At 41.5% G+C, this 22,816-nt stretch overlaps 1 protein-coding gene across 1 annotated transcript in view; it reads left to right on the top strand.

The window, feature by feature from the left end:
• The window catches only part of IMPG2 (interphotoreceptor matrix proteoglycan 2), a 66,569-nt gene extending 63,429 nt beyond the window's left edge, over window positions 1-3,140 (top strand). The window contains exons 18-20 of the mRNA XM_054385736.1: window positions 1,003-1,191; window positions 1,379-1,577; window positions 3,057-3,140. Of these exons, the coding sequence (XP_054241711.1) occupies window positions 1,003-1,191; window positions 1,379-1,577; window positions 3,057-3,140 (472 nt within the window). The remainder of the gene's footprint in view (window positions 1-1,002; window positions 1,192-1,378; window positions 1,578-3,056) is intronic.
• Window positions 3,141-22,816: the final 19,676 nt, after the last annotated feature.

Here is a 22,816-nt window from a genome sequence, read left to right on the forward strand (position 1 = left end):
ATTTTAGGTATTGTTGTAACTTATAGCATAGTGAACCCCACAATGGTTAACATTCTGCTTGTTTAATACAACTTCATTTGTATTTTGTTACATGGAATATTCAAGGTCAGACTGGACAGGGCTCTGAGCAAAGTGATCTAGTTCAAAATTCCCCTGCTCAATCTAGGGCTGTTAGACAGCATGACCCTCAAAGGTCCCTTCCACGATTCTGTATCAAAAAGGCTGTTCACAATAGTCATAATCATAGAATCATAGAATCATACAATATTAGGGGTTGGAAAGGACCTCTGGCGATCATCCAGTCCAACCTCCCTGTCAAAGCAGGATCACCTAGGGCAGGCCACACAGGAATGCATCCAGGTGGGTTTTGGAAGTCTCCAGAGAAGGAGACTCCACAACATCTTTGAGTACACTGGTCCAGTGCTCTATCACCCTCACAGTAAAGAAGTTTCTCCTCGTGTTGAGGTGGAATTTCCTGTGTTCCAGTTTAAACCTGCTGTTCCTTATCCTATAATTGGGTGACACCATAACAAACTGGCTCCTTCTTGACACCCACCCCTCAGATATTTATCAATGTTGATAAGATCTCATCTCAGCCTTCTTTTCTCCAGACTAAACAGCCCCAGTTCTCTCAGTCTTTCTTCATTGGAGAGATGTTTCAGTCCCTTAATCTTCCTTGCAGCTCTCTGTTGAACTCTCTCCAGTAGACTCCTGTCTCTCTTGAAGCAAGGAGTCCTAAACTGCAGAGAGTATTCCAGGTGTGGTCTTATCACAGGGCAAAGCAGAGGGGGACAACAACCTCCCTAGACCTGCAGGACACACTTTTCTTGATGAACCCCGGGATACCATTGATCCTCTTGCCCACAAAGTTTGTGTTTGAACATAAAAAAGTTACTTATTGAGGGGACTTAAATGAGACCAGTTCATAGCAGGAGATTAAATACACTTACATGAAGCAGAGCTTTTGCTGGTGTTTGATTTCCCTGTCTTTCCTTGCTGCAGGTGTCGTGTAGGAGAGAACTGGTGGTACAGAGGGGAGCACTGTGAAGAGTATGTGTCTGAGCCACTGGTTGTGGGTATTGCAATTGCTTCTGTGGCAGGATTCCTTCTTGTGGCCTCTGCTGTCATCTTCTTCTTGGCCAGAACCCTTCGAGACCAGTACACAAAGAGTGATACTGAGGAGTCACAGGGGTAAGTGATACCATCTCATGTTTTAAACCACATCTGCTACTATAAGGATAATTCTGTCTTAAGTCTTATATCACACAGTTGACAAGCAACAGTATGTTCAGGTGTCTCCAAATGCCAGGCTTCCTAAATCTGTCTGCTGCCCTTCCAGGCTGCAGAGAAGCTGACAGTTTGTTTATTGCTCCCCCAGGCAGGGTGACAGCCTCTCATCCATTGAGAATGCAGTTAAATACAACCCCATGTATGAAAGTGATACGACTGGCTACAGCCATTATTACCGGAGATACCCTCAGCTAACGTCCTACAGTTCTACCAGTGCAGAGACATCCACAGACTACAGCAGTGAAGAGATAAGGCACATTTATGAGAACAGTGAGCTTACTAAGGAGGTAAATGACCTTGTTTTTGTAGTGGCATGGAAAAGATCATGTGAACAACAACCTTATTCAACACTTGCAATCTGAGAGGTGGGCCCAGTCTTTCCCCAGCACCTATGCTCTAGATAAAGAAGTTGCAACTATGGCTGATGCAACTATTTAAGAGAAGAAAGGGTTTCTTTCCGTGCTTGCTATTAGGTGCAGAGAAAGGAATGGGTGTGTTCTGACCAATAATGGATTTGACATGATTTGTCCAGCACTGGAGGCCCCAGCACAAGGATGTGGATCTGTTGCAGAAGGTCGGTCCAGAGGAGGGTCACTAAGATAATCAGAGGGGTGGAGCATCTCTTCTACTAAGACAGGCTGAGGGAGATGGGTCTGTTCAGCCTGGAGATGGAAGGCTGCAGTGAGACTTTACAGCAGCCTTCCAGTACATGAAGGGGCACACAGGAAAGGTGGAGAGGGACTTTTTATAAGGGCATGTTCTGAAAGGACAAGTGGCAATGGTTTTAAACTAGAGCAGGGTAGGCTTAGGTTGGACATTAGGAAGAAATTCTTTACTCTGAGAGTGGTGAGACACTGGGAACGGGTTGCCCAGAGAAGGTGTATCTGCCTCATCCCCGGAAATATTTAAGATCGTGCTGGATGAGGGTTTGAGCAAATTGGTCTAGTGGGAGGTGTCCCTGCCCATGTCAGGGGGGTTGGAACTAGATGATCTTTAAGGTTCCTTCCAACTCAAATCCTTCTATTATTCCATGATAAAGGAGCCAACTGCTCCTGACAATTTTAAGGCATTCCTATTACAAACAAAATCTCCCTGGAAAAATCGTTCATTTCTAAATGAGCAACAACTGACAACAACTTCACAGGATTTGGGGAGGTTTGTTTGTGTTGCTCAAAGCAGCCTTTTGGTTTTAATGCCATCTACCTTAAGTAAGAGTAATGTGAAAACCTGGTGCAGCCAGATCCTTTTGCATTTTTTTTGTCTTTTTTAAACAAAGTTCAGGTTTTCCCATAACTTACAAGTTAGATCGCATCCATCTCCTTTCTTCCTGTCTACATAGTATCCAGGGTTTGTTCTGGAAGGCTGATGACAAGGTATTTACATCCAGAACCTAGCCACAGATCTGTGAGAGGTGTCATTCCAGCCTGTAGCTGGGCTCATTGGCGAAGTGTCTGTGAGAGAGAAATGGTTTTGTTAAAGCCTGTTGAAATTCCACACTCTCTCCAAACTTTGAATGTGAGTTAAAAGTAACATTACTGGGATTCCAATGAAGTTCTTAGTTAAAAAAAAATAAAAACAAAGCAAAACAAAAAAAAAAAAAAAAACAAATCCCAAAAAGGTGTCTAAAGAAGAATGTTAGGATTGGAGACTCTACTAACTGAAATAGCAAACAATAGGAGTTGTATTCTCCAGCCCCCAGAAATTAGGTATTTCAGTAGTATTCTCATTTCTATTATATACTTAAAATTATGTTTCTTATATTCTAGGAGATTCAGGACAGAATTCGAATTATAGAGCTGTATGCTAAAGACCGTCAGTTTGCAGAGTTTGTTAGGCAGCATCAAATGTGAGTAAAATGTCTTCTCTGGGTAACTAACTTCTTTGATGTCTTCTCATGTGACCATTACTACACAATTTTTCATATAAAGGGTCCAGAAATGCTGGGACACCAGAGGTTAAGATTTTTGCAGGGGTTCAGCCTTTTTAAAAGTTGTTAAAATAAGCTGTGTAGAGAGCCCCAGAAGGTGTGTTAAAAGCAGTCAAGAGGAATATCAAAGTTCATGGGTGTCAGAGAAGCACTGACATCAATGTAGGCCCTTGGAAACACAGATAAAACCTTCTTAACTCTTCTAGCTACTGTTACCTAGTGCATATGCCTATTGCATTTTCCAGTGTTGGGTCTAAACATGAAGAAAATAACCCCCTCCCAAATTCTTATCTTCCTTGGGGTGCTTAAATAAATATATCCTAAAAGGTGAAGAAACCTAAATGTGTCAGTATTAGTGACTGAGAGCTTCATGGATCTTGACTTTGAGGGTGATGGAACACTGGACCAGGCTGCCCAAAGAGGCAGTGGAGTCTCCTTCTCTGGAGAGATTCCAAACCACCTGGACATTGCGATCCTAGGCAGCCTGTTCGGGGTGACCCTGCTTTAACAGGGGGGGGTTGGGCTAGATGGTATCCAGAAGTCCCTTCCAATCCTTGCCATTCCATGATTTTAAAAGCATGTTTGCTTCTCTTGAGTTCTTAACAGTTGGCAACTATCCAAACCCCCGAAAACTCACTGTCTGGTATAGTGTACACCTACCATGATAGGAAGCTTACAATTCCAAGCTGCGCTGTGTTCTTTGATCATAGAATCATTCAATTAGAGAGTCCAGGGTTCACATCTCTCTGGAGATGGCTCTTTAATTAATTAAATTATCCTGGAGAAAACTTTTAATTAGTGATCTCCTGAAACTGGTATTTCCTTACCCTCCTCCTGTCACCGTCTTGCCCAAAGCACCTTCAGTGCTTTTGTAAAAAGGAACAAATTCAAGATGTGATCTCAAGAAAGCTCTCTGAAGTCTGGCAGTTCAGGCATTTCTCTGCAAGACAGCTGAAGAGAGGGCAAATCATAGAATCCTGATGAAAGCTAACCACGAAGAAGACCATCAAGGAATTAATTACAAGCATATGCACTTTGATGAACTGTACTCTGACTGTAGCAAGCAGCAAATTACAGCTAGCTGGGTTAGTTTGAAGGACACTACGGTACAACTCCTTGGGATCCTACTAAAAATAGCTAGAGTAGCAAAAATCATGCACTCCAAGATCATCATCTACATTTTCCTTTTTTTCAACTGAAAGTATCAGCAGTTCACATTTTTCCATGTCAGTTGTTCTTTTTTTTCCCTAGCTTTAAAAGGATCAGTGTCTACATTTTCCACAGCTGGAAAGTAGTAAGGGCTGCCTCATATAATCCTTGAATCCAATGTTTGAAAGAAACTAACTTAGTAATTGCTTCTCTGTTTTTCATTTCAGGAAGCTGCTTTAAGAAGAAATCAGTAGAAGTCATGTGGGAGATAAAGACTACCTTGTTGCCATAGCAATGGGCTCAGATGTAACTGCAAAGTTACTTATAATCTTGACATTGCATGGATGGATACAGATGTTTTCTAAACGAACAGCTAAAATGTACAATTGCCTGTTTATCTCAGTTACTTCTGTCTTTTCTGTGTAAAGTGACATTTTTAAGAGGTGATCAGAAGTGGCAGAGGTTATGAAAGTTCACTTTTCATTAACTCTGAAATGGACAGAGGAAGTTTGTATACCAAGGCAAAAAAAAGTCTCCTCAGGTAAGAGAAGATACATGCACAACCCAAATAAAAGGCATGTTTAAAATTCCTGTCTGGTGTTGATCCCCTCACTGGAGGCTCCTATGGCCATGTCATAGGTGTAAAGCACTAGTGGAATGGAATATTTGGTTTGTAGGTGAGGCACTGTGCTAGAATTATGGTAGCATTATTTTGAAGCATTCCTGTTGCAAGCACAAATATAACCTCCCTGGAAAAATTGGGTTTTTTTGTAGAAATGCCTGATGTACATGTTGTCACCTGGCATTAGCAAAACAGAAGAGAGCACTGAGCCTGCAGGCCTCCTAACGGCTCTCCTCAACAAGAAGCATCAGGGATGCCTGGCTGTGACCCCCCAGGGCACCTGGGCAAGGCAGGGCAATACTTCTGCAGTACAGCACCCTGCTTTTAAAGCCAGGATGGTTGGTTCTCCAGCTGTTCCTGACAGACACACAGGCTTCTGTCATGCAAGTGTTCTGTGAATCTTAAGTGACTAATATTGATTAATTTTCTTTTTGTATGTAGACAATTTGATATTTTCTAAATTAATAGCCATTATTTATTCATCGTGTATTACCCCACCAGATTGTTTTCATAGCGGATTTAACTGATGAAATAGAAAGAGGCATTGTTAAATGATTAAATACTCTGTGTCATTTATGCCCATTCTTTTGAAAACAGAACAAAACAAAACCATATTCAGTGTTTACTCGATGCTGAATTCAGCCAACTCCGATCTGAGTTTTCTTTACTGAACTGAGCAATAGCCTGCCATGTGCTCTGTTTCAAAATCAGGCTGTGGTACTTAAATGTACACATATTTGGTAGATGGCAGCACTTTCCTACTGGGAAGGGTAAAAAAGGAGATTATTCTTGGCTTAGTGGAAGCTAGTGTAGAATTCCTTAAAGAGAAGAAGTCAGCGTGAAGCGTTTTAAAATAGCAGAACTGAGATGGGGACCTCCCAGGTATAGACAGGGTTTTTTCTTCAAGTTATGAAGAGAGTTCTGACTCTCTGTTGAGGCTCTCTTCAGTCACCCAGTGTCTCTTGTCTCCTGTGTGACATTAACACACTGGCAGGGTTAGGGCACTAACAGTCTCACATTAGCTTCTGCCAGAAAACAGGCCAAGCTATTTGTCATTTCTACAACATCTGTAGGTCTTGGCCCACATGTGCCAACAGCCACCTGATACTTTTTAGAGTTAATAGCGAAGATTACTTACTTGTTTATAGGCAGCTTAGTTGAACAAGTGAATACTTCAATGCAATTGTTTTGGTGTTCTGGAGAACCTCTCTGGATGACTTGCATAGTATCTTCTTGCCTTGAGTGGCAAAATATGGGCATCAGAGCCACACATCTGTCAAAGAAATGCTTACATAAACCACTGTAAGCCCAACTAACACAAGAGAAGAAAGTAACATGGTGCTGCTGAACTCTGTTGTAACCAGATGTTATGACTCAGAAACCTCATTGTGCTGGGTGACCTGAGGGCTGTCAGAAGAGCTGGTCTAGACTTTGTGTGGCACAGCCCATTCCCACCCACCCTTGCAGCAGCAGGGCTGAGCCATTCTGTTGCACCAGGGCTTTGTGATCATGGTAACCATACAATGGAGAGAAGTGCTGGGCTCAGGGTAGGCATCAACCTGTGACTTGACCCTGTGCACCTGGGCTGCCAGCCCTGGGAGCTTCAGTGCTGCTCCTGCTAAGCACAGCAGTAGCTGGCAGCTGAGACCAGGCACATTTGAAAGGTATTCTGCTCTTTGCTGTGCAGAAGTTGAAGAGAGCCTTGGTTACACTGAGTACAAGGTATTTCTGTGTATATACAGTGAATCTTTTCTTTGTGTGTCTGTACACATATGAATATAATGCTATCTTATTTTCACAACAATAAACAAGTATTTCCAAAATACCTTTTTTTTTTTTTGTTCCTAGAAAATAAATGTAGAAATTGAGAATGGTATGAGGTATCATAAAAGTATCATGAAGAGAAAATGTACCATGGAGAGAAAAGGTGTTTTAGTCATGAAGATTTGTGCATGTAGGATCAGAAAATTTGGAATTGGTTAAGTTGTCAAAATCCTTTGCTAACACAAATGCAAAACATAGTCCATTATCACTTGCAAGGCTATGTTCTGAAAACTCATGCTGGGAAGCTCATCATCAAGTGCTTTCAGCTCACCTCTATGCCCATTTTAAAGATCTTTCAGCTCTAACCAAAGAGCTAAAACATGCTGTTGCTTAGCTGATCTTCAAGTCTTAAAAAGAAAACAAACATCCATCCTTCATGCCACTTCATCTAAACTGTCTGGTGATACATCTTCCAACATGCTAAGAAGGACTGAATGAACTTATTTTCTTTGACACTTTCCCAGTACAAGGCATAGACAAGGAACTTTAAACATCCTAACAAAAAAAAAAAAAACCCAAACCAGCTCTGTATACAAATTTACCAGAACTTGCCATCAGTTAACATGCAATTGTTCACTTTCTAAAAGTAAGAAATGCAGGAGGGTATTACTTACAGAATCATAGAAGTGTTTCAGTTGGAAAAATCCTCTAAGTTCATCAAGTCCAACCATCAACCTAACACCATGGTGGCCATTACACCAGGTCTCAGAGCACCATGTCCACATGTTTCTTGAACACCTCCAGGAACAATGACTCCATCACCTCCCTGGGCAGCATGTTCCATTGCCTGACCATTATTTCAGTAAAGAATTTTTTCCTAATATCCAACCTAAACCTTGCCTGGTGGAGGGGAGAGTTAAGATTTAAGAACATGCACAAAAGTAGTTATTGTTTACTGAACACCAACAGGTCTATCAGCTTCTGTGCCCCCCCTCAAGGCTTGAAACACGGACAAAATGAGGCATGGCCCTGCCAACTGCCTCTTTAACAGAAGATCTCAAACATGCAGCAACCCATGTTGGACCACAGTACCACATGTTGCAAAAACCACTGGGGGAAAGTTCTGCCTACACTTTTTCTGGGGTTTCTCAAGGCACCAGTCCACACTGGTACCATGTTCTGCCGTGGCTGGAAATACAAACACAGCAAGCATCCAGAGCTACGATACTGACAGCATTTCAGGAACTGTGTGTTTGCCTTTTATTTGGTAGCTTTTCAGCAAAAGACAGAGCCTTGCTCAGCAAAAATAAATACTTGGTTACTCTTTTAACTATTCAGTTGAGGTCCAGTTTTTGGCATTCATGTATCATGGGTAATAATTTGGTCCCAGCAAACAGTTTTCTTCAGGTCTTCAGAGACACCTGAAACTCTGATTTTCTCCCGTTCCTCCAAAACCAGTAAGCATGGATAGAGCTTTAAGAACTTAGAGCTAATTGCTAAAATGGAAAAAGCCTTTAACAGTGAAGATTTTCACTCACATTCCTCATCAGACCTGCTGGGCTTGGTCCTCATGAGAGGCTGCAAAAGGAACATGAGAGGACTCTCAGCACTCTTCTACATGGAGTCTCCAAACAGCAGGCATGTTAAGGTTCTAGACCTCCAGTCATCTCATCCTGTTAAAACAGGAAGCAAAATTATTCACCAATACCAGTTTGCCTTTCTGTAGGGCAGATGCAGACTGACTTTGCAGAGCATGGGCAGTGTGATGGGGCACTGCTAGTAAATATTAGTAGAAAGCACACAAGAATTTCATGGCACTTTGTTTACCTGAAGGCTATTATAACACCAGCAGCATTTCTGTCTTGTCTTTCCACTATTTGTTGCAATTTGGTAACAGACACATGATGTTCTGTGTAGTACCCATTCATTTGCCTTGGTTTCTCACCAAAAAAAAAAAAAACAAACAAACAACCCACAAATAAAACCAACAAACAAACAAAACCAAAACCAACCCAAAGTTATTACTGGGCCAGGCAAGGATTTTTGTTTCATTTGTCAGTCCAAGTGGGAAAGTTTTGGTTTTGCCACATTTAACACTAGTTGGCTCTCCTACTACAGATTATTAATGACCCCCAAGAATTTTAGTTGAGTTCCTGTCATCTTGGACTCTTGCCCATGCTACTTCTCACTTTGCTGCTGGGTCACCCTCTGCACTTAGTGTGAAACACACTCATGGCAGGAAGCTCTGCTGGGAGAATGACAGCAGGTTGCCTGAGAATGACAGCTTGCCTGAGGTGCTACAGCTGTTCAAAATGAACCAGCTGAACACCACCTCAAACCCTCTGCTTTTCGTTTTCCTCTCTTTCCAACTCAACACAAACCCAGACTTTGATTCTTATTTGTTTCAATACAAAAAATAGTCTCAGTACTGGAATTTTGTGGGACACATACCAATTTTATTTTTTTTAATCAGTTCTACCATCAGCATATCTAAGGACTACGTTTCTGTATTAAATATACAAGTTGGCATAAACTACTCTTAAAATCTGACCTCACCTCCCACCACCTGTCATTTATACAACCAGCCCAACAAAAAATACTATCTGTCTTGAATCATTGGAGGTTGAACTGTTATTCAAAAGTCTCTTATTAAATACAAATCAGAGTTAGTGTTCGCTGGAGTTGTGATTGCTCCTTCACAGCTGATTACCAGATGGGGAAACTATGCCTTTCTGGAAAGGGTGATGTAGCTTGAAGAGAAATGAACAATAATGGATACAGTCATACATCAAAGCTTTATGCAGTAATGTGGGCATGTGGCTGGATAAAAGAGGGCAAGGCAAGAAGCAGACTCTCAGCAGTGAGCATACAAGCAATCCCAAGGGGGAAAGAGTTCCATCTACTCACAGGAGACAGTTGCAAGGAAATTCACATCGCCACCTAAAGAGGATTGCATAGTGATTATGAGTCCCAGAAAAGGAGGAGGAGGACGATGCTAAGCATGTCCAGCACCAGCATGGGATCAAGTCCCCTACCATGACCCACAGCTACCTGCTGGCTGTGGCTCACTGCTCACAGTTCCAGTCATCTGGACAGGAAGGGAGTGGCTCTTCTCCCATCCCTATTTTCAGATGGGAAGATCAGAGAGTTTTAATCCACAAAAATGCTTTATGCAGTTCTCCAGTAAACCAGAGACTGCTACACAGCTTTATTCCTTTTTCTTCTGTTATTTATTTTTTTAATGTTTTGATTAAAAAAAAGAAAATACAATCAAACAAACCCAACTACCACCACCAAAATAATAAAAAAAAATTCCTTCCTGCACTTTCAGGGTTTGCTTTCTACCTGCTCTCCTTAAGTATGGATGGAAACACACAGCCGTGGTGGAAAGGCAGTGGGACTTTCTGTATTACAGTTTATATCCTATCACAGGATACCAGTGAAAAGAGACTGGCCACATCTTTTTGGCACCCACACTTCAGATATTTGTAAATATTAATAAGATCCCCTCTCAGCCTTGTCTTCTCCAGGCTAAACAACCCCAGGTCTCTTAGCCTTTTCTCATCAGGCAGCTGTTCCAGTCCCTTCATCATCCTTGTAGCCTCCATTGGACTCTCTCTAATAGTTCCCTTTCCACTGTGACCTGGGGAGCCCATAACTGGGCACAATACTCCAGATGAGGTAAGAGTAAAATAGGTGTTTTAGGGCCATCTCTCAGCTCACCACATGACTCCACTGACAGTTTTCAAAGGGTAAAGTACATAAGAGCTTTGCACTTACCTGCTGAGAAAAAAAAAGAAACAAGTTTCCATTGAGGTATTTGAAGAAGAGAAGCTGTCCACAATTTATAGGCAGCTGTCTTGGGAGAGGCACGAACAAGCCAAACCTGTTTTGCCACTACCCTTCTTCCCCTCTGTTGTTACAGGGTCCAGGGTGAGGTGGAGAAGCAGACAATAGGCAGTTGCCATCGAGTCTGGCTGTGGGGGTGAGAGCTAAGCCCTGTGCTTCACGTGTTTCATGTAGTCTGTGACACGTGCGACTGCCTGCTCGAGAATGTGTGTGCAGTTTGTGCGCTGTAGAGCATTTTGAATTGATTGGCTAGATTTGAATAGGTAATTTGCCATTGGGCCATTTCGTTTTCAAGAAGGGAATTTCTAGGGGATGATTTGAAAAGTGCACCTGTCCTTAGTGGATTCTGTACTGTGGTGAGGATGTGCATTCCTGTGCTCCTGTCGTCAGGGCAAATAGCTCTGTGTTCCAGCAGCAATGCGTTCCAGCTACAAAGCTCTTCTATAGTAGCAGCTCGCTCTCTCACATTTCCTCTGTTTTGGGATTTACTATTTTGGATTTTATTGCCTCTTGGATTGCAAATCACAGCTATGGAGAGCGCATTATCCAGCAAAAGTTCTGCTGAATAGCAGCACAGCAGTTTTGTGAGTAACTTTGGCTAATTTTCCTAATTGTTCCTAAAGGTTTTAAAGCTTAGCTTTAGCTATTGCCATCTCCACGTTCATCTCATGACCCAAGTTGGCACTGAAGTTTGTTTTTGCATATATAAGATTTTTCCTGTTTGCTCCTCTTAGTTCCAAGTTTCTGAGTTTTCTAGACTGTTATCCTACTGTGTTATTAATACCTGTCATGTGTAATACCTGCCATTGACCAGGCAGACAATCCTAGTTAATTAGTTTGGGATAATAATGTTTTTATATTTAATAAATCATAATATTTTCTAATATTCCTGGCATATTATTTTTTATAAATTAACAGTGGCACAAACCAGTCTCCAGAGAGGGATTATTTAGCCTGAAAAGAAGGAAGAAATTCATGTTAGGAACAACAAACCAAATGAACGGTTTATTGTTTTTAGGGTTTTATTTTGTTGTGGGTTTTTTTTTAATACATATATACAAGGAAGAGGAGAAAGAGAACCATAGAATCACTGAAGTTGGAAAAGACCTCTAAGGTCATCAAGTCCAACCTTCTACTCAACACCTCCATGACCACTAGATCATGTTGAGAAGTGCCACACCTACTCATTTTTTGAACACCTCCAGGGATGGTGACTTCTCTACCTCCCTGGGCAGCCTGTTCCAATGCCTGACCACTCTTTCAGTAAAGAAATTCTTCCTAACATTCAACCTAAAGCTCCCCTGGCACAGCTTCAGGACAGCTTCTCTTGTCCTCTTGCTAGTTACCTGGGAGAAGAGGCCAACACTGGCCTCACTACAACCTCCTTTTAGGTAGCTGTAGAGAGCAATAATCAGTATGGTTTAATATACATTTGAGTGAATAAACTGCCTCTGGCTAAGTATCCTTAATATTCTACAGTGAGGACAGGACTCTGACCATTTTGCCCTGTCAGGCCCTCTGCAACCTGCTGCTGTACATCCAGAGATGAGCAGGGAGGAATGATGGAGCACACTACAGGTATCTGTCAAAGGAGGCTAGCTGGAAAAGTATACTTCTGAAATATTAGTGAGGGATTCACATAACTGAGTGTAGTTGAGGATTTGCAGCCTCACTGATCAGCAACTATTCAAGAACTGTTTTGTATCAAGTATCCTCAACTCTTTGTGAACAAACTTGTAAGCCGTCAACCATTCCTCTCCAGATGGAGCATGGCAGAGTCCCATATCATGATATAAACCCCTGATTAGCTGTGCTGACCAGGATGTTCCATAAACATGTAACAAAACTTCCCACTGTTTAATTATTTGTGCGCAAAAAGCAGATGATTTTATAAGATGAAAAAACTGAGCTGGCAGTTCATGGGGGAAAAAAGTAGGAAAATCCATCAAAAACAGGAGAGCTACTCAGCTCTGTAATGCAGAAACCCAAAGATGTGAATTTTCCAACCCTTGTGTGAACCTCTCATTAACTTTTTTTTTTTTGTTTAAACCAGCTCTAATTAACTAAGCCTCTTGACGTACAATGTCACAACGGTGGTGCACCATCCCCATTCTGCTCTTGGAAATGGGAATCCTCAATCAATCAACAATCAGTCAGCAAGTGGAGGACAGAATCAGGGACCACATTTGGAAAACAAAAGTGTTTATCCAGTGTTAAATATAAGACCATTCAAAAAGCCACATGGAATTAATTCTGAAAAACAGACCTGGTACAGCAAAATACAATAATTCTTTAAGGGCACACAGCTGGAGTTTCTCAGTCACTTCAGGACTTCTGATCTATATTCTGCTTGCCCCAAAAGCCTGCTACTTTGAGATTTCTTCCCAGTAGCTAGTGGCAACAGTATCAAAGGGTTTCAGCTTAGAAGGGCCTAATTAGAACTTGGTGCTAACTGAAGTAGCCTTCAATCCAGCCCATTAGCAACAGCAACACTAACTGCTCTACATCTGTCTGTTGGATCCCACTTCAGGGTGCTTTTGAGGGTGAGAAGCCTCTTCAGCATTGAGAACAGAAGCCTTGGGAGAGACCTTATTATCATGTGCCAGTATAGGGCAGCTACCAGGAGGACAGAGACTCTGTTTTTTGTAAGGAATCACATGGAAAAGACAAGGGGTGATGGGTACAAGTTACTCCTGGGGAGATTCTGATTGGATTCCAGAAGGAAATTTTCCTCCACAAGAACAGTTTTAAGACTCAGCTTGACAGGGTGCTGGGCCATCTTATTTCAACTACACTATCATCTACAAAAGTTGGACCAGATGGTCCTTGGGGTCCCTTACAACCTGGCATTCTGTAATTCTGTGAAAAGAAGAGGAGAAAAGGTAAAAAGACAAAGCTTTGCTGCAGTTTGGGTCAGCAACAAGAAGTCAGAAAGAAAATCTGAGTGAAGCTGTAGCAAATAAGGAAAGTAAGCTGTGCTGTCTACCTCTAATATTAAAAGTTCTTACTAAAGGCAGGACAATATAAAAGAAAGAGAATTCTTTGAACTTTGGAAGAAGCCTAGTGGGACATTTCCACTGTGGGACATGAGACACTCTAGGAAATACTCATTTCAACTTTGTGTCTGTTTGGTATGTGCACTGAAACAGCTGCTCTGGTTTTCCACACACAGACCATAGTAAAACCAGAGTTAAAAAACTAACCTCTGAAATGAACTCTGAAATGAACTAGAGCCAAGTCAAAGAATACTTTCAAACTGGGGTAGGAAGGGCTGAGGGGAAGAGCACTCAAGTTTCTTACTAGTTCCAAAACTCACAATTTGAAATCTCTCTACTTTTCCACAAACATATAATGCAAAAGCAAACAACGCTTTGGTTTTTTTTCAAAGCATAGACTCTCCTTTCTTAACTTCCCAAATGAATTTTTCTATTTTTCATTGTTTATTATCCGTAATTACTGCATACTTAACCTCAAACTCGAATCCTGCATGCAACTGTGGCAAAACTTCTATCCAGAGCAGCTTCTAGATATCACTCTAACTCTAAACTTCCTTTACTCAGAGGCTCAGCTCTGAATGTCCTCCTAACAACCCAGTCCTGTCTTAATTTTCAGTATTTCTGTCATAAAATATTGCAATATCTTTTTCCAAAGCAAGTGTAGTCAGGCTTGTTTTTGAAAGTCAAAATGCAGCAGAGGATGTCAATAAGATACAGGACTGGTTAATTAGTAACTATCTAAGATGCCTTATGTATAAAGCCCTTCTTATATTCACTCCCATTCAAGGGCATGGCTGAGGATTTGTACTTCCAAAAAGGTTGATGTAGGGCAGAGACCCTTCAAGGCCTTGAGCAACCTGGTCTAGTGGAAAGTGACCCTGCTCATGGCAGGGAGTTTGGTACTAGATAATCTTTAAGGTCGTGTCCAACTTAAGCCATTCAATGATTCTGATGATGTTTTTGGCTGGTTGGTTGGTTTTGGGTTCGTTTTTTTTGTTGGTGGTTTTTTATTTTTTGGTACTATGAAGCAAGAAGAGATGCATCAACCTACCTCAGTTACAAGGGTTTTGGTTTACTCCAACTGACAAAATCTCACTTTCAGCTGCCTTCAAGATACCACATGGACATATGTGGTTCTCCTAAGCAAGATAGACAAAAGTAATCACAGCCTTTCAAGCAACTATTAGTTTAGAAAAGATGCCATATAATATATGGACTACAAACAGTCAACCACATACTAAAAGAGAAGACTATTAGACAGGAGAGAGTCCAATAGAGAGCCACCAAGATAATGAGGAGACTGGAACATCTATCTGATGAGGAAAGGCTGAGAGGACCTGGTGCTGTGTAGCCTGGACAAGAGAAAGCTGAGAGGAGATCTGATCAGTGCTTACAAATATCTGAAGCATAAGTGTCAAGAAGAAGGTGCCAGCCTCACTGGACCAGGCTGCCCAGAGAATTTGTGGAGTCTCCTTCTCTGGAGACTTTCCAAATCTGCCTGGAAACCTTTCTGTGTGACCTACCTTAGTTGATCCTACTTTGACAGGGGGGTTGGACTCAATGATCTTCAGAGGTCCCTTCCAGCCCCTACCGTTCTATAATTCATTGCACCTGCATAACAGTGAGTGTACTTCAGCAGGATATCCACCTACCTGTTCTCCTGAGGAGGCAGATCAAGCCTGCACTCCCTGTGACTGTTAAGGTAGTTCATTTTGACTGAGAAGTGGTGCACCACCTTTGGTGAGTGCTATGTAGTTGTGGGCACTTGCTCCTGGCAAGCTCACAGCACTGTGCTGGTTCTCCAAACATGGCAGGCTGGAAGGGTGCTGGGCAATGCCCAGGATGGTAACACTGAAACAACAGCTGCAAACCTGACATTCTCCAGTGTACCCTGAGCAGGCAGCACCACAAAGATTAAAGCATTCTTTGGTTTCAGGGTTTGAGGGCAGCTCTTCTCATAGCTGACTAGAGAAACTGCTTCCATGGCTGGCTGTTCTGCAGAAGACATTAAAAATACTGGTACAGTCTTTGCTTCTTAAAAGCAAGGCTGAATAAATGCAGTCCTATTCAAAATTTCAGCATAAGCTCTGACATTTTTCTCATTTGAAATTATTTCTTTAAATCATCCTGGATCACTTAAGCCTATCACATCTAATAAGTAACTTGTCAAGTCAGATACTGCCACAGTCCTGAAAACCCTGCTGCAAGGTGTTTCTGAAGATTAAAAGCTTCTGGTTCTGTTTCTTTATTATATAAGTTACATTTATTGACATGCTTGTGTAATATAAAACATCCCTCAGAAGGAAGAGCTGTTCAGTAAGACATTCTTAATTCAAACACTAGTGTTTTGCACCCACTCCTGCAATGTTTGCAGCAGGAGCTGTTTCAGTGGTGATGCGGTGATGTGAAACTCATTAAGGATTTCCTGAATATGATCCAATTAAACATGTGTCGGTCCTGTTCTAGAAGCAGAGTGTTGCAAGCAGGGTGCTTTCCGTGGAAAGCTGGCTGAACAGCTGCTCTAGACACTTAGGAACCCGAAGACCATCCAGCCATTGAACCCCTAATGTCATAGAATAATTGAATTATTTTGGTTGGGAAAGACCTCTAAGATCATTGATGTCCTACAGCTCCAGAACTGACCAGTCCTGAAATTTTGTAGTATAGATAAACTGGTTCAACACTGATCTTTTCTTTAGCATCTTCCTCCAGAACTGCCACCCACCCAGACATCAAGGTCCAGTATTTAATGTCCTCTATATGCCTTAAACAAGCCCTGATCCTCTATATGCCTTAAACAAGCCCTCGTCCCATTCTCACAGATTCTTGCCAGCAGTGACAATAGGTGCTAGCCATCATTCACAATAAAAGACTTTTTTTTGTAGTAATAATGAGATATTTTCCATTAGAACCTGTATTGCAGATGACACTAGATTGGGTGGGAGTATTGATCTGCTTGAACATAAGAAGGCTCTGCAAACATATCTGGCCAGGCTGGATGAATGGGCTGAGGTCAGCTGTGTGAAGTTTGACAAAACCAAGTGCTGGGTCCTGCAATTGGGTCACAAAAACCCCACAAATGCTCCAGGCTTGGGGCAGAGTGGCTGGAAAGTTGCCTTCCAGAAAGAGACCTGGGGGTGCTGGGTGACAGCTGACTGAACATGAGCCAGAAGTGTGCTCAGGTGACCAAAAAGGCCAACAGCATCCTGGCCTAGAATAGTGTGTCCAGCAGGAGTAGGGAAGTGATTGTGCCCCTGTACTGGGCACTGGTAAGGCAACACCTCAAATACTGTGTTCAGTTTTGGGCCACTCACTACAAGAAGGACATTGAGGTGCTGGAGCATGTCCAGAGAAGTGCAAAAAGGCTGGTGAAGAGTCTACAGAATAAGTCTTACAAGGAGTGGCTGAGGGAACTGGGATTGTTTAGTCTGGAAAAGAGGAGGCTAAGGGGAGACCTCATTGCTCTCCACAACTCCCTGAAAAGAGGTTGCACTGAGGTGGGGGTTGGTCTCTTCTTCCTAGTATCTGGTGATAGAATGAGAAGAAACAGCCTGGAATTGTGCCAGGCAAGGTTTAGGTTGGATATTTGGAAAAATCTCTTTCCTAAAGGAGAGGTCCAAAATTGGAACAGGCTGCCCAGGGAGGTGGTGGAGTCACCATCCCTGGAAGTGTTCAAGAAACATGTGGCTACCACACTTCAGGATGTGCTTTAACAGCTATGGTGGTGTTCCATATCTACTGCAAACCGCAGTGAGATGACCAACTCATTTCACATACACCACCAACTAGCTATCCAAGGACAATTAATTTTCTAGCTGGCACTGAATCTCAGGAACGCTCACATAAAAAGAACATAAGCCCAAATACTCTGAGTTACACTTCATCTGAACATTGTCCACATAAATAAGCATGGACATTAATGAAAGAGAGATGTCAACACTAAAAGGTGTTGAAAATTATTTTAGGAATAATGAATGCTTCAGGGATTAACAGTACCATATGGTACCTTTCACCTCCAACTTACTGGTACAAATCCAGCTAGAGCAGCACGGATCAAAACCTTTACCATCTGGTGACTTATTACTGTATGGAAAATAAACAGGTGTTTGGACCTCACGCATGCATGGAATCTACCACCATAACTGGAAATCTTGTTGGCTTTCTCGGTAGAGAGATCACACAGGGCCAGAATACCTTTTCTCTTCTCCCAGTAGAACTAGCCTATTTGCATGAGGAGCAAGGACAGATGAATGCCAACTACTACTACCACCCTCTTTCAGAATTTAAAGTATGCTCTACCATGCTTCCAGCAACATTCTTTTTCAGGGAGCAGGAGGATTTATGGCTTTCAGATTGAAATTTCATCTGCTGCTTTTCCCCCTTACACACACTCTGAAGCAGCAGATGTAACAATATTCTCCTTCCCTCTGAGCTTTATTTTTCGTGAATCCTTAAACCATCATTACTGTGACACTACTATTATAAAATATTTCACATTTAGCAAACCTCAGACCAGCCTTAACAAGGAAACCTGAAGTAATCAGCATCTACACCTCAGTGAGTTCATTTGAACATTACTCTTTTTTTAAATTCAAGAGTACTGTCTGAGTTTGAGTTCATAAATTTGCTTTCCCATGCACCAAATTTTCTCTAGGAACTACAAATCTTTAAATTTTTTAAAATCATTATTATTGTATGAAACATGCAAGCAGATACTGTTAGTTTTAAACTTAACAGCAATATTAAGCTTATAGTGTTGACAAGTTATAAAGCCACAAGTCATAAAGTTATACTAATTTTATGTTATTTATTGCATAAATATACTCTGAGCTTCCTCTTCTCAATTTATGGAGAAATCACTTTTTGTATAGCAGATTTTACTGGCTGTTTAATACATCTTATCTTTGTTAGTGGGATATGGGTGTTTCTCTGAGTAACTTGAGACTGGAATAGTTAGAAGATAATTTATTTGCCTTCTTTAACATTCTAATTTATATTCTAGTGGCTTTTTTTGTCTAAGGCTGAATGCAGCTACTTTCACATCACTGAATGACCAGGAGCACAAATCACATGAGAGAAATCTCTTAAGTTTCCTCGGAAAATCTGCACCTGTTGTTTTGTAGCTTCTTAATCACCATCTTCCTCTCCCCCTCCCCCCAGTAAGTATTCTTTCATCACTCCACATAGGCTTTGAACACCACAGATGGAAAGCATGGTAATACAGAGCAGAGACTTTCTATTAATCCTGCTTTGACTGTTTTGTCAGCATGATTAACACATGTCGAGGAGGACAAATCTAAGAGACATTCTTTAAACTAAAAGTTCTGCCAGAAAATCATCCTACAAATCATCTTTTGTCTCTTCATTCACAATAGCCTGAACACCTGCATCTGGATACGGTATCTGGCAGGGGTCTCCAGGGAAAATTTTCATCCTTGTGCTAAACTTTTCCAGGTATCTTGGAGTTTTTATCCTTACTCTGACAAATACACACATACTAAATCATAATAATAAGCATCAGTGACTACTAAGTTCAGGGCTAAAAGTGGCCCTGTCCAACAGAACGATTTCCATGACTTCAAGATGGCCAAGTTCCAGGACTAGTTTAACCAGTGTGCACCTAGGTCTTTGCAACATCTTCTCTATTCCCTTCCAGTTCTTGTCTGCTTTGATTATACAACTGCTGAACAACCCTGTAAGTCCTGGGTGCATTAACGCACAAGTGCAATGTATAAACAATTACTCAGACATTTCAAAAGGACCAGAAAGTGCACAGACCCAGGCACTGTCATGTTGGCCACTTCCTGCTAGAAAGGCTTAACCCGTTTTAGGATCTGCTTGGCACTTATCCATTTAAGATTTTAATCTACAGCTTTTGCCCTTCAAATTCTTCCAAGTATTTGTGGCACAGACAGAAGGCAAGACTGATTATTTTGAGGCTTACTTTCAGATACTTCTTGTCAGTCCTGACAAGTTGTCAGTCTTCTCATCAAGATGAATAGCTTCTCTTTGTCAGCTGGTGCACTACTCTAGTGTGCCTTTCCAGGAGAACACACACAAAACAATCCAAGAAAAAAGCTACCTATTTGATCCATGTTTAAATGCAATTACAAGCCATCTGGAACTAAACAGACTCTTGATAGAGATAAAGAGACCAAGTCTGCTTTGAAAGGGAGCACAAAATATCACCATAAACTTCCACTGTTCTAACAAAATGTAAACCAGGGGCTGTGGGAGGTATCAGGCACTCAGTGTCATCCCCACAAATCCAGCTCAAACTGAAGTGCAGTAGCATTTGCAAGGCACTCGGTGGATTACTGAAGGCTGCATAAAACTGAAACAAAGCTCCCAAGAGGTTTGGTGAACTGTTCATTTCACAGAAAGGGCTACCAGTGTATTCCCACAGTTTCCAGCTCCTCTGGGAACACGGTCCCCAAAAGGCAGAGCAATGCTCTTACAATCAGCTGAGAACTTACCATTGGTATGCCTGCGCGTTGCAAAGACTCCTTCAGCGAACTCTTAGACACCTAATGGTACATGTTGGAGCATTCATCATCATAATCATGGATGCAGAAACGTTCTTCTGGGCAAGCTTAAAACCAAATTTCATACCTAGGTACTGATGACTGGATTTACCTTTGAAGTAATACACAAGGAAAACCACCTTTAGCTTCGTAATCAGGGAGGACCAAATTCTAACCTTTTGGACCTTTGCTTTCAGAGGAAGAGACTTTCAGCCTGTGGAACTGCCCATGAAACAAAACATCCCTCAGCAAAGCTAGAGAGGAGCCCACAGGCAAAACAATTCATGTGGGCATTGAGTATCAGCATCCTGGAAACTCCAGGTAACACAGGTGAAATTATAGAGGCTGCTACGCTTCAGCTGAAATGGGAAGTCCAAGCCAGCAAGAAGTCCAAACCCTAACAAGAATTTTAGCTCCACTGTATCAATTGGCTGCCCATCTGTCTTCATTGGACAAGGAAGCAAGGAATACTTTCTGACAAGGGATGGTGGGACTTCTTTTTTTGGCAGTGACCAAATCCTGGTGGAGTTTCACAATCAGCATAAGTCATATAGGGTGCTTGATACCTAACCAGCAGACCACACAGTAAGCTTTCTTTTACTTCTTTATTATTCTACTTTTTCAATATTCTACAATATTCCCTTCAAGTGGGATTGTACCAACACCTCAAACTATCAGCATATCCAAGACTCCCAAATCCAGAATTCTCCTTTTCCTTCTCCTGTAGAGAAAAAGGAAAGTGCAAGGGGAAGAATATTTTCACCTACATTTGCATACTTTTTGAGGCTGGGACTTACTCTTTCTCAGTTATTGAAGACAGTCTGAAGGACTGCAAAATATTTTAATTCATTAATGTCTCAAAAATATGGATACAAGTGTGCCTAGACTTTATTCTTCTACCTCAGTTTCCAGACAGGGAAATAAATAAATAATATCTTGAAGGAAGACTTTTTTTAATGACACACAACTACCTATCAACCAACTGCTCAGTGCAGTGCTATTAGGTGTATCAGAAACCCCCACAGAAAAAAAAAGGTGCTTGTGCCAATAGCATATTCTGTTTCTTGTTTGTCATGTTCCCTGACCTGTTCTATTTTAGTTTCTGATTCTTTGCTCTCTTCTTTAATTTTCTCAAGTTCTACTACCCCATAGCTGCATTTCTTACAGTACGAGTATAATCTTTCATTTTCTCCCTTCAGAAAGCAGGACTTGAACGAGTCTTGCACACTGAATGGCACCTGACATGATTTTCTTACATCTCTTCTCAGGTGTCTCAACTTCAAACACAATTTTCCACCCCTGAAATCCAATTGTCTTTCCTTGATCACATTGCTACATGCTAAGTTCAACAGCATGAACTAATAATTGAAAAGAAGAACTAAAAGGTGGCTGGCCTGCTGTTCATCTGTAATAAGAGAAGCTGTCTGAAGCTGGAGGCATTTTATCTTGCATACAAAGGCACTTAACAAGACCCAGTGACCTGATGATAAGGTTAGAAAAATGAGACAAATAAGAAAGAGTATTCCTGTGTTTAATCACACAGTGGTTTAGAGAGGTTGCTCAGATCCTGGTCTCATGCATTTGGAGCCCTCAAACCCAGATACTCTCCCCAACCTCAGCGTTCAAAAAAGAGACACCTGAATTTAACTTCCAACAGAAGAACATGATGGCCACTCCTGAAGGCATCTGACAGCCATACCTTTTGACATGAGCATGTGTACTTCATCCCTGTCCTCATCTGCACCCCCTGTGCAGCTGACACCACAAAACTCACATAACTGCTTCAGCCTTTGCCATCAGTCCTCATCTGCTTTTGGCAATTCTGCCTTACATTCTGTACATGACTACCACAAGGTATTTGAGACTCAGCATACAGAAGCACTTACATGGAACTAAAACCCAGCAAACCCCACCAAATCTGCCCGACAAACATTAAAGCAGATGAACACCTCAAACTCTAATATTGGAGGACAAATAAAGATTTATGAGAGGTCCTGGCAGGTGCTAGACTTGCATTACCTCTCCTCCAGGTTACATCTAGAAAACTCTTGTCATATAGAGTGTCCACCTTGTGCCTCATTAACCATGATGTCAGTGTTTAGCAAAGTGCCAAGTGGCATAGATAGTAATTGTTGTATTAAAACTGCATGTTGAACTACTGGCAAAAAAAGCTAATTAGAAAGAATAAGGGACAAAACCTGGCTGAACTTCTCTTCCATTTTCATTTATCCTTTAAGGACAATAAGGAGAGCAGATGGTTTATCATTCCTTTACAGCTTCTGAGCTGATCTATTTATTTAAGAGTCTTATCTCCTGTGAGCCCTGTGTTTGGGAAATGGCATGTTGCAAGTTTTCCCCTTATTACAAGAATGCTATCCCAACAGGTCTGGGAAAATGTAAGCTTTCCTGTCAGTCAGATGAGCCCCTTTATCCCATTTGGCTACAAACCTTGGATAAAAATAGACTGCCATCTGACTAAGCAACTGTGAAAGATACATGCTGGAATGCAACTGATCTGAATACTGGTTAATCAGCTAATACTTTTCCAGCAACACCTTATAGCTGCTGGGAAATCAAGGGACTTCTTTCAGTAGTGCACTTAAGAAAAAAAAAAAGCAGTAAGTAAAGTAAGTGTTGGCTTTTTGCCAGCTGTGGAGGTTTTTTGTTTTGTTTGGTTTAGTTTTTTGGTTTTTTT

Source organism: Indicator indicator, chromosome 1 (assembly GCF_027791375.1).
Source record: "Indicator indicator isolate 239-I01 chromosome 1, UM_Iind_1.1, whole genome shotgun sequence".
Lineage (NCBI taxonomy): Eukaryota > Metazoa > Chordata > Aves > Piciformes > Indicatoridae > Indicator > Indicator indicator.